Source organism: Lacerta agilis, chromosome 3 (assembly GCF_009819535.1).
Source record: "Lacerta agilis isolate rLacAgi1 chromosome 3, rLacAgi1.pri, whole genome shotgun sequence".
Taxonomy (NCBI): domain Eukaryota; kingdom Metazoa; phylum Chordata; class Lepidosauria; order Squamata; family Lacertidae; genus Lacerta; species Lacerta agilis.
In genome coordinates, this window is record NC_046314.1 from 40,851,979 (window position 1) to 40,864,300 (window position 12,322).

At 41.3% G+C, this 12,322-nt stretch overlaps 1 protein-coding gene across 1 annotated transcript in view; it reads right to left on the reverse strand.

The window, feature by feature from the left end:
- Nucleotides 1–990: 990 nt before the first annotated feature.
- Nucleotides 991–12,322, reverse strand: part of MDN1 (midasin AAA ATPase 1) — a 90,861-nt gene continuing 79,529 nt past the window's right edge. Inside the window, exons 89-102 of the mRNA XM_033143431.1 lie at nucleotides 11,748–12,043; nucleotides 11,131–11,292; nucleotides 10,889–10,990; nucleotides 10,245–10,446; nucleotides 8,827–9,000; nucleotides 8,254–8,408; nucleotides 6,974–7,054; nucleotides 6,415–6,530; nucleotides 5,024–5,198; nucleotides 4,398–4,471; nucleotides 4,193–4,307; nucleotides 3,921–3,984; nucleotides 2,726–2,868; nucleotides 991–1,906 (exon numbers count right to left, since the gene is read on the reverse strand). Coding sequence (XP_032999322.1) covers nucleotides 1,718–1,906; nucleotides 2,726–2,868; nucleotides 3,921–3,984; nucleotides 4,193–4,307; nucleotides 4,398–4,471; nucleotides 5,024–5,198; nucleotides 6,415–6,530; nucleotides 6,974–7,054; nucleotides 8,254–8,408; nucleotides 8,827–9,000; nucleotides 10,245–10,446; nucleotides 10,889–10,990; nucleotides 11,131–11,292; nucleotides 11,748–12,043 — 2,048 coding nt within the window. The 3' untranslated portion in view covers nucleotides 991–1,717. The remainder of the gene's footprint in view (nucleotides 1,907–2,725; nucleotides 2,869–3,920; nucleotides 3,985–4,192; nucleotides 4,308–4,397; nucleotides 4,472–5,023; nucleotides 5,199–6,414; nucleotides 6,531–6,973; nucleotides 7,055–8,253; nucleotides 8,409–8,826; nucleotides 9,001–10,244; nucleotides 10,447–10,888; nucleotides 10,991–11,130; nucleotides 11,293–11,747; nucleotides 12,044–12,322) is intronic.

Genomic DNA, 12,322 nt, shown 5'->3' on the forward strand with positions numbered 1-12,322 from the left:
CAGAAGTTAAAAAGCTTTAAGAGTAGAGAGATTTTCTTTACCCGCCTAATGCAACACAACTGAACTTTTAAATGTAGGAATAAAAGGCATCTTCCTATTTTTGTAACATTCTTTGGAGAAAGCACAAACCTGCATATCACTCTTCCCCATCCCGTGTCTTGTAACAATATGCTTCTATCTCTTGCTGGAAAAGACTTTAATTGGCCTGAATTAATCAATCTGCCTTTATAGATTAATTTACCAAGTTGTATTCACTGCATATTCTATTTTTAGCACCGATACACATTTTTGCATCATTTATGTTTTGACAATAGTGCTATGTAACTTCTATTCAACACCTTTTTAAAAAATAGCAGTTATTTGTATTTGCTGATAGTAAATTGTTTAATCAAAATTATTGCAGAAGTTGCAAAGTAGCTTCTTATGCTATTAATCTCATGTATTTTTTTCTGTAATGTTTAAATTATAAGTGAATGTGCCTGAAGACTCATCATTAAACATTAAATATTCTGTGTGCTTATCCAAAGGGGGCTAAGCTTAGTCACCCCTCAATGTGACAATTGTTTACAGAGAAAACTATGGTGAGAAAATTAACTGTAAAAACATAGAAATCAGGCTTGGATTTGCCTTCTGAACAGAGCAAAACAAAGGGCTCCGGGTCATCCAAGTAGCTTTCAAAATCATTTTCTCCAAGGCAGCCTTAAGTGAGTCTTTCAGGAGAACGTCATCAGCCAAGCTCCTGTTCCTGATTATCTTTCTCCATTCTGGAGAGAAGCTGGAGAAATCCGCATCTGATGGTGAACACGTTTCTTTTATGTGTGCAAGCAAAGCACACATCATGCGATGGGTGCTTTTCCTGGAAGGGGTGGGGAGGAAGCGGACCTGAGGTCACAGTAGCACAGGAAGGTAAGGACCACTCAAGACCAATTCTATTAAGTTTCCAAGATTCTTAATATAGAATCTTAATATTCCAACAAATAATGGACACAATTACAAACAGCAAAACATTGTTTATTAGTAATCACGACTGATGCATAGCTTTTGCAATGAAAAAAGATTGGGGAGGGCAGGGAATAGGAGACGACAGAAAGAGCCTTGGGCATGCTTTCAGGATACTAAAATGTGTTTATCACTATTTCCCTTGAACAGAGGGCAAAGTTCACAGTGTAAAATGATAACGTGGAGTCTTTCCCTAAAAAAAACTACTCTTCCAGCATTATCATAAAACCAGCAACTGTTCAGCGACAGTTTCAAGTATTCAAGTAGGATTTGTGGTTGTGGGTTTTTTTGGTTGTGTAAAATTCAACCCTTCCTCCAAACACAGGGTCCCACTCACACATGTGACCCATAACAGACAAGTATTCTTTAATTATGGTTAATCATTCTACTAGTTGCAACTTCCTCTCAGAAGGAAAACTAGTTTCTTACTACTATAGAAAATAGTCTTGGGAGCCACTTATTTCTTAGTGATACGGAAATAAGAATAAATTATACAAAGAGTAAACAAAACAGGAGATGGTTTTCCACTGTTTTCAGATATAGGCAAGAAAGTGAACAGTCTTAGTTCATCATGGTTTGCATAGTCTCCTGCACTGTTAAGGGGGAAAATGCATGTTATGTTAGTGTGTAATTTCTGGCCCGTCTGAACAGCAACTCAAATTTGCTGATGATCTTTGCCATTAGTTGGCAACTATATGTTCACATGACCTGCCAAATTCTACACGTCGTCTGAACCAGTCACCAGTTCAAACCACTGCCTCAGTGCGTCACTGAGGGTCTCTGGGAGGGCATTCACATCTCTCAGAATGATGTAGAAAGGAAAGGGAAATTCCTCCATGTATGACCTGATTTCTGGCAATTCCCCTGGGCCTTTGAACACAGGTACTTTAATGTCCAAGATGGAATCCTGTGAATTAAAATGACAATATCAGATACAGGACTGCACAAGTAGCATTATGCAGCTAGGATCAATGAAAAAAGTTGCCTCTCTCAGTCCTCATCTCCCACTAATCTCCTGAGTCAATTCATTCTGTTTTCAAATGAGTGGATTGTAGCCTTTGCAGGTGATTCTAACAATAGTTACTGAAGACTAAAGCAGGAGGTCACCAAGGGAGAGAATATTAGTGCTGATTTCAGGGCTGTCACTATACACCACTTATAGCTTTTTTTTACTACTCCATGTGGTCTTTTATAGCATAGTCTCCATGCACAATATGCTACCTGTGATTGGAAAGAAACTTAACACAGTAGGAATACTAAATGCCAGTATTGTGGCAGGGAATGTCAAGACAAAGATGCCCGCAAAACTTGATCTAGAACTTGCAAAGTCAGGCTGAGAATAACCAGAGCTGGACCTCCAATGGAAAGGGACTCGTTGCTTTTCTCACTAAGGTGAGAGGCAGAAGCAGCTGGATTTAAATATCAAGAAAACTATTTTGCAGGAAAGGTAGCCAGCAATTAACTCTGGAAGTTTGTAAACATTAGGCAAATTTCCTTATCAGCAAAACGAATGTTGAAGGCAAGAACCAGAAATAAGTGCAGATGAAAGTAGATTTTTCCTTATAGTATGAAACCTCAGCTCCCAAAACTATGATTGGCAGGAAGCTTGACCAGTTTAATAAAGTTTCTCATATACAGGATGCCTTGGACCCATTTTAAACCCAACCAAGGTGGTTTTTCCACCCAGTTAAAAGTGGTACAATTATCTGATGGTTCATTTACTCACCCGTGAATTAGGATTGTCCAACACTACAAAAATGACGAAGATATTTGCATTCTGAACAGACTGAACAGCTGCCGTGACACGTTCTTTGCCTTCGAGAAAAAGACCTCTTCCATCTGACACTATTAGGAGTAGCTGAGCAGTTTCTATTGAGAAAGGCATGTTTTCAGCTTTAGCAAACAAAACTAGAAAAATTATTCAGTTTTACTAACATATCCTATTACTTTAATATACAAGCAGACATGAAAGCCAGCCCCGAGAACAAAGTTTTACGTATAAAATACATCCCTGAATGGGATGTGAAAGCTTTGTTTCCCAAAAATGGGACACGAAATTTAAAGTAAGACAATCAATGCTTATGAATGTTCTAAAAGCAACAGGAAGAAACACCCCCACTGTCCAGTAGTCGTGCCAACAAAGAAGAAGCAAGAATTAAAATACAATGGACCCAATCTGTTCCGGGGTGCCATTCGCACCCCGAAAACTCCATAACCCGAGTGGCAATATTGTGCTTCTGCGCATGCGCAAACCGCTTCCGGGTTTGCCGCGTTTGGAACCCGAAAAAATGCAACCCGAAGCACACGTAACCCGAGTAAGGTAAAGGTAAAGGGACCCCTGACCATTAGGTACAGTCGTGTTCAACTCTGGGGTTGCGGCGCTCATCTCGCGTACCTGGCTGAGGGAGCCGGCGTACAGCTTCCGGGTCATGTGGCCAGCATGACTAAGCCGCTTCTGGCAAACTAGAGCAGCGCACAGAAACGCCATTTACCTTCCCGCCGGAGCGGTACCTATTGATCTACTTGCACTTTGACGTGCTTTCGAACTGCTAGGTGGGCAGGAGCTGGGACCGAGCAACAGGAGCTCACCCCGTCACAGGGATTCGAACCACCGATCTTCTGATCAGCAAGCCCTAGGCTCTGTTGTTTAACCCACAGCGCCACTTGCGTATGACTGTATTAATCTGAGAAGAGCTCACAATGCTAGCCGAATCATGTTTTGTCACAAGCAAGTCCTATCCAATAATGGGGCTTACTCCCCATGTATGCTGGGCTAGGATTTCAGCCTTATTTACTAACAATTGCCGTTTGTATATTCAGCATTCTGCCAAGAGAGCCATGCTCCTGATAAATCCAATGAAGAACTATTTCTACTACCATGCCTAACTTTTCTGTATACAAAAAAGGAGGAGGGAACTCACCCGGATTAATGCTTTGAGAGAACTGCTGTGCTGCAGCAAACATATTTGTTGAGGATTCTAGGAACTGTAGAAAAGCAAGAGAATATATATGTGCATCGGCTGTGAGCTAACAATTTCTTTTCTAAGACAATTGTTCTACAGAAATGAATGCGAATGCAAGTTGAGAACTGCAGCCTAAGATTGTGAATTCAGAGTAGACTTTAAACACAACATTAGGAACTTTTAATGAAAAAAGGCAGCCCCACTCATCCAAGAAGTAATACTAGAGATACCTGAGCTATTTTAGTTTTCTTTTGTTCAAATTTGCACAGCTGGAGTATTCTCGTTCCTGACTGATCATTGAATTGTTCATGGAATGGGTGTAGCAGCTGAACAGCCTCTCCAAAACTAAAATAAAACGAAACGTTTTAAAACAGTGCACTGAGCAAGAGTAAAGAGATTTCTATAATGACAACTCCGGCTTTAAAATAGCCTTACCTGCACACAGCAATTTGCCCCACTTCTAAGAGAGACAAAGCATTTCCAATCACTGCCAGGGATTCATAAGCAAGCTATAGAAAACAAATAAAAGTTTGAGTCTGTTGTATATCTAAGCTAAGTACATAGAATTCACCACAGAACAGTTAACAAACTGCAAAATTCTAAAACTGCTTCATGCATTTGTCATGGACCGAAAATGCACTGTGATATGTGATACTATCAAAGAAGCAAAGGAATTAGAAAACTGAATGATATACCCCTGCAATGCAATTTGCACTTGCTTATAACTCCCCCCCCCAAGGTGATCATCCCCACTGCTAAACTCCCTGCAGCAGGGAAAGAGATGCATGCTCATCCATCACAGCCATATGATCACCCCCCTATATCCCTGTCACTATCCCTGAGCTTGTTGAACGAGCATCTGGTGTAAGTAAACCCCATGGTGGCAGACAGAGGGAAGCAAACAGTAGCAGCCATGCTGACGAGAGAGAAGGAAGAAGAACAGCAATGAGGTGGGGAAATGCCTCCTGTATAGTTAACTGAAAGTCTGATGCGTGAAAGATAAATGCTGAATTCATTCATATAAGACTTTTAAGTTGGCTTCTTCACAATTTCTTTTTTACCTGCTTAGAGTGGTTGTCTACCATACTGGCAGAGTCATCAAGGGCCAAGCAGATCTGGTACTGCCTTTTGCTGGGCTTGGTCCTCCGTAACCAAATTTTATCTTTTCGGAACTGGCTGGCAACATAAGGAATTACTTTGCGCATGTTCAGCCTTTTTCCTGTTCTATAATCACCTCTGGTAGTTAAGAAGAAAAGGCAAAATGTTAACGGTAACACAGTTTCTGGGGGAGGAAAAAACAACTTGGCGGGATATCCATTTCAAAGAAAGTATTTTACATGAACTGGTAGATAATGAATAGTCAAAAATAAAAGACAGCTTTTTCGGGCATCAAGATTCATTATTTGCACACCTGTGTAACTGTCCTGATATTTAGAGGAGCCAGGCCTATTTGCATATTGCTTCTTATTTTGCATAATTTATTTCGGTTTCACATGTGTGGGTCAAAGGCACCAAATTTCCCCTTTGAGATTTCAGCAGGGATTGCCTACAAGGGCTGGGCATGTTTCCTTTCAGGGGGGGAAATAAGCTTTAATTTGGAACTTGCTACTAAACCTGCGTGGAAATCCACTTGTGTTGGGAGGAAGGCAGGAAGGTGATTTTCTGCCAATAATTCCTCCTTCACCCTCTGCAAAGCTGCTCTAGGAGGTTGAATGACTCCCCAGAGCAGCAGCAGAAGCAGCCTGGGCAGCTGCAGGACAAATTGGCAAAAATCTGCTCCTTTCCTCTTTCCTCCAACTGAGAGCCTTCACTGGAAACCAGCCGTCCCTGTGAATGAAAGGAGCTCCTTTGTTCATGATACGGTTTGATCTGGAGAAGTGTCCAGATCAAACCGTATCAATGAGGGATGGTAGCCTGCAAGACATGGTTGGACTACAAATCCCATCAGCCTCAGGCAGCATGGCCAATGGTCAGGCATAATGGGAGCTGTAGTCCAATGACATTTGAACACTGGCTCCCCATCCCTACTACATACTTTTCTGCATGCATACATGCAAACTACACACATGTACCTCTGACAAAGTGGACTTTTGTCCACAAAAAGCTTATACTATAATAAATGTGTAAACTGATACAACAGTCTTGTTTTTGCAACAGACAAATGTGACTACACCTCTGGAAATAGTGGCCTGTGTCAAATTAAAACCTACAGCACTTTAACTTTCAAAGTACTATGTAAAATGAATGACTTAACAAACACATTTATACAGCACACATAATGCAACAGGCAATCTAGAGTCACTTTGATTTCTTGTCATTGATTCTAATGGGATGTGAATGATATCTCCTATAGTAACAATATGCTAAAGCAGTTTTAGCTGGAAAGACGGCTTGGGTGCCAAATCACGATGTATGGGGACCCTGCTTTCATTTTTAAGGTGACCCAACTTACTTCAGTTTGGCTGCCTGAGTTGGTTCCAGTATGAGTCTCAGCTGCTCACAGAGCTGCTGTGAAAGTGGTGCGGTGAGGAGGAGATATCTCTGCCACATTTCTGCTGCTGCCTTCTCCTACAACATTAAGATAAAAAAACCCATAGAATTTTTATTAGTGAAGTTTAAAGCCCAGAGCATTAACCATTTTTTAATACATAAACCCCTTTCCCAAGTACAAAACCTAAATAATTCAGGATGTATCAGTTGCAAATACTTTTATAGCAATGTTTGTTTGTTTTTTTAAAAAAATAATTCTTGCTAAAACTTTCGAGTATAGCTTTGTCTTGGCATCCTGTGGTATAGACTTATCAGTTGCTAAGGGTCTTTATGTCCATGTATTGCAGAAGATTATCAGTATCTACAATTCTGCTCCTTGCTCTGTGGTGATTAAGCAGTACCAGAACCCAATATTTAACATGGCTTTGGAAATAATGTGTTAATATTCCATTTATATTCAATAAAAAGTTCTCCAAAATAATTATGCAAATATATATTGCTTGACTGAACAATTCACTAACCTCAGCTGCGTTTCCACTCTGCCAAACTTCCAGTTGCTTCTCTAGTTCTCGTCTTAGCTCTTCAGGATCCTTAACAATGCACTTAAAATAACAAATTGGAATTTGAATCAAACAATATGGACAGATATTTTAGAATGACATACTTGCCACATACATACATACCACCGAAAGCAAACTTAAAAAAAAAAACCCATAACACATCCCTTTTTTTAAGGAGAACCTTTAGTGTTCTGGACCACTGGATAGCAACAATTAAAGAGAAATTCGAAAATTATGTGCATGTGGCATATTACTGTACTTATCTCCTCTCCGAACCACATGACCAAGCCCCAATCTGATTTATCTCCTCATATGCTGGGGGGTCTGGAGGAAAACAGAGATTCTCACATCCAGTTGCAAGTATCTCCATAACTGATATTTTCTAAATTTCCCCCATCCATCGACAGAAATCTCCATGCAAATGCAAGTTTCTGCATGAATATGCTGAGGTGGATCAGACTGTGCTCCTGTAAAGCTACCAGAGCTGAATCTCTGCAGAGAGCATGGTGCCCCCAAACTCAAGGCTTTCCAGCCCTCCAAATAAGTGATTCGTGTTGTCAAAGCTGAGAGTGTTGACTTGATTATAGACAGTCCCATCAACAGGCAGCTTACTTACACATGTATTTTGAGGCCACAAGATCTGAGATTCAACTTGTCATTTAAAAAAAAGCCGTCTATTTTGATGATGGGGGAAACCTGCTTAAGTAATGTAGATCAGATGTATACCTTCTCTTCTCCAGTATCTCACAGTCATGTGATCTCCCTACCCCAGTCTCTACCATATGTATATGGAGGTCCTTCCTCAGTGGAACCTAAATATTGATTCAGAGCAAGAAACTAATTTGGTATAAACTAGGCGCTGTGGGTTAAACCACAGAGCCTAGGGATTGCCGATCAAAAGGTTGTTCGGTCCCTGCTCCTGCCAACCTAGCAGTTCGAAAGCACGTCAAAGTGCAAGTAGATAAATAGGTACCGCTCTGGTGGGAAGGTAAACAGTGTTTCTGTGTGCTGCTCTGGTTCGCCAGCAGCGGCTTAGTCATGCTGGTCACATGACCCGGAAGTTGTATGCCGGCTCCCTCAGCCAATAAAGCGAGATGAGCACCGCAACCCCAGAGTCGTCCGCGACTGGACCTAATGGTCAGGGGTCCCTTTACCTTTACAATTACAAAAGCATTGTATCCTGGAAAGATTCACATCAATCAACACATCCTATTTATTTAATAGCCCAATTGGTAGTTTACCTGGATGGAGGTATCCCTCAAGAACTGATGGGAAGTATGTATGGTAGAGATTTTGTCTCTGTCTGGCTTTACTTCCAATGGCGATTTTTCTGTTCCACGCTCTTCGTCTTCTTCAGAATTGAGGGCTTGGCTGTCCAACTCAACCTCCTCGGGTCCTATCGTTGAATAAATGACATGCTTGCTTCACACATTTTTAGGGCCATTAGCAATCACACTACTAACCTCTGGGTATCCTTCACTTGGTTAAAGCAGTGTGAGGGGAAGACAGAGGCTGCACTTGCTGGCTCTGCCCCTCCTGGGAGTAACATCTGAAGTGGAGAGCCTGCCGCAGCTGCTTAAGCTCCCCATACATTATAATAGGATGAAAATCATGTATGGCACAAGCAGACTCCTTGCAGGAGACCTTCCCTCCCTGCAACATGTGAGCTGTAGCGGCAGGGTGGGTGAGATGGATAGTCAGAGCCAGGAAGCAAACAGTATGCCCCAAAAGGACTACAGAACAGTTTTCAATTGAAATGGAGAAATTATTCCCAAAGAATAAAATTCTTTTAAGATAATGAGCTGGCAATTTACCAGATTTAGCAGCGCTAGATGCCTTTACTTCTGGATTCAGTTTCTCTGCCTCTACCGTTCTAAGATCCTCATCTTTCTGAGCTTCCGTTTCCATAGCTACATCTTCAGAAACTGGTTCTTCATTGTCTTCAGTGATGGGCATAGTTGTTTTCTGTTGTTCTTCACTAGCTACATCTGGTGGAAACATAGCCAAAATCAAACCAAAATCTTGCAACTCTGTTCTGTTCTCCCCTATCACAAAACCAACAGTCATGAATATCTATAAAATTTAATTTGACACCTGAAGCACTTGGAAGGGGGGGGGGACATACAACAGCAATTCAGGTAGTGAGATAAATACTGTAATTTACATAGCGTTCGGGAGTGTTCAAAGTATCTTACACTCTTTAAAACCTCCAGATAGGGTCAGTGTCACCACTCCCATATTGCTAAGGGGGAGAAGGGAGGAAGGGGGAGAGAGAATTGTGCCTAAAGCCTCTTAGTGAGAACAAAATAAAAAAAAAATAAAAAAAAATCTTCCAGTAGCACCTTAGAGACCAACTAAGTTTGTTCTTGGTATGAGCTTTCGTGTGAATGTTCATAGCTAAGGCAAACTTCAAACTGAGGATTTCCCCATTCATAGCTCTGCCTCCTACCCACCTTGCTATGACCTAGGACCTAGGTGAATGAGATGAGATGAATGAAGAATTTGGGAACCACAATTTCCTGGATTACACTTCCTTAATGTGTTGAACTTTTGTTGCCCTTTTCAGCGTTAAAAGTGGATTTTACCACACATCTGCACTTGATGTGTGCTAGAAGACTCATGGTATGTACAGGTACAATAGATTCAGACTTCATCATACTGAGGGCAAACTTATTAGCTCCAGTGTCAAAAAATGCAAGTTACACACTTCCAATGACAGAGGTTTCATTACAAATCATAAAATCTAAGCACACGTCCTTCAAGAAACAGGCAGATTTGAGAGAAACCATGAAAATACTTTGTTTTAGAAACTGCAAGTAGGATTCACCACAGTAGCATTTAGCTGGGATTTAATTGCAAGAGATACTTCAGTTGCAAGAGATACTTAAAGCACTTTAGTTGCTATCTTAATCTAGAAAATACCTTCTTAGGGATTTGTTTTTAAAGCTTCAACTGATTTAATGTGGAGAAATTAAACATGGCTGCCTATTAGGTTTAAAAAATGAAGCCAAGGAAAGCAAACTATGAGAGAGAAGCAAACACAAGTTCCTTGAAAAATTCCTTATCTAAATCCTTTCCCCAGCGTTAAGCTAGGCAAACCAAATCTAACATGTTTCAGTGCTTTTATTTCAATAAAGAATGCATGCTCATTTTCATGTAAGTGGAGGTTTAGTGGTACAAGCGATTTAAAATTGTCCATCCCTCTGACATCACTGTGCGAATGCTGGCATACCATAGGTCTGTGCATCGTAGGCTTCGCTGCCTTGCTTAATGTGCTCAAACGCATCAGCTTCTCCCGTGTTTCGTTCTGGCTGAACCTGCGCCTGTTCTGCTTCGCTGCTAGATTCAACAGTTTTCAGCCGCTTGTGAACTTGTTGACTGTGATCCCCCGTTGAACGCTCATTGTTGGCTTGGCCAGGCTTTCTCTTAAAACTCTGAAAAATGGGCAAGTGCAGCTATGAAATTTCATTGAGGTTCAGAAAAACCAAACTCAAGACTCAGAAGCTCGGTAACCTATCACACCGCCCACTAGAACAAACCTGCAGGATCAATCAAAAATCCTATCTAAGTAAGCAGTTTGTTTTCACAGCAGACAGCCGGGTGCCTGTTCAAAGCCCACAAGCAAAGCACAAGTGCATTAGCAGCCTCTGGTACTGGGGAAAATATAGTCACCATGCCCTGTTCCGGCATTTTCTTTTTTAAAAAAATTGCAGGAAAATTTGCATTGCAATTTGAGCTGAGAACTGCTTAAGAGCATTTGGGATGTACTATAGCTGCTGAGTAATTTCTGATCCAGACAGTAGTCCAGGAGGTGCAGAAAAGGTCATATAAAAAAGCTAGCTTAAAATTTCTTTAATCTATGAAAGAATAAAATACCTGTGTATTTTTCCTGCTCTGTTTCCGACAAGCCAGTCGTGCCATTAACTCAGACTCGTGTCCTTCTGACTGATTTGCATCAGCAGCTCCAGTTCCGTGTTCCTGAAGAAAGATAGACAAACCACCAGAGAGGAAAAATCAGCAGCAGCGAGACAACCCTAAAAGTTAAGTGCTTTCTAAACCCCCCAAAAAAGTATGTTCCACAGAATACAAAAGGTACTGTGGGATTTCCCCCGCTTCACCTCTTTCGCCTGGTCCTTTTCAGAAGCAGTTCCAGCCAGCTCCACAGCCGTGTCGCTCTGCAGGTTCTCCTCTCCTGCCTGCCCGTAAGTTTCATGTTCCATTCTCTCAACGGCTTCAGGCAGCTCCTCGTCTTTGTCAGGGTTATCGATATCCTCCACTTCCTAAAGCAATTCAGATGAAGACATCAGTATTAGCATTCAACAAGTGTGATGGGAGGGAGGGCCAGAAATGGTTTCGTACTACAGGAGATCTATTTGCTGTCCAAGAAAATCACAGTGCTACTACAGTGGTACCTCGGGTTACATACGCTTCAGGTTAAGAACTCCACTAACCCAGAAATAACGCTTCAGGTTAAGAACTTTGCTTCAGGATAAGAACATAAATTGTGCTCTGGTGGTGCTTCAGGTTAAGAACATTTTCAGGTTAAGAACGGACCTCCGGAACGAATTAAGTACTTAACCAGAGGTACCACTGTACTACCATTTACTGGAATTTTAGACTTAAAACTGTATACTATCTCTACATACACTAAGGCGCTAAGACTAAGATGTTTTTCACATGCCTCCTTGCAGGGAGGACATTTACTATTTTTTATTAAGAAAAGAATAAGCGAAACCTGAGGATTAAGGCCTTGGTCAGGGATGCCCTTTTCTCCCTCTTTCTCAGGAGATTCACTCGGGTCTTCTGTTGGCGCCTCTGCTTCTTCCTCCATATTTGCATCGGGATGCCCTGCACTTTCCTCATCCTTTGTTTCTTCTTCTTCCATTTTATCTTCTCCTTCACCTTTATCTTCAGAGGAATCTTTCTCAGCTTGCTCAGAATCCTGACCATCCTCTCCCGTCTCTTCAGAATCCTTAATTTCTTTTTCGTCTACATCCATCGTCTTCTCCTCAATCTCAAAAGGATTTTCTCCTAATGCAATGCAAAAGACACACCTTTCAGAAGGCAGCCAGAATTCAATTTTTTCTCCTACCGACTGCTGGGCAGGTAGGAACAGAGAGTAAGATTTACTAAGATTCCTAGATAATCCTTAAAAATGAAAAGGTAAGGTACATTTAACTTGAAACTTTCCCTTGGTACAAGCATAGATTGTCAATATGTCAACATACTGCAGTAATGGAAGTGCTGATATTATGTATTTCCAAAGCCCAACTCTCTATATGGTATCAATCATGCCAACAACACACTACT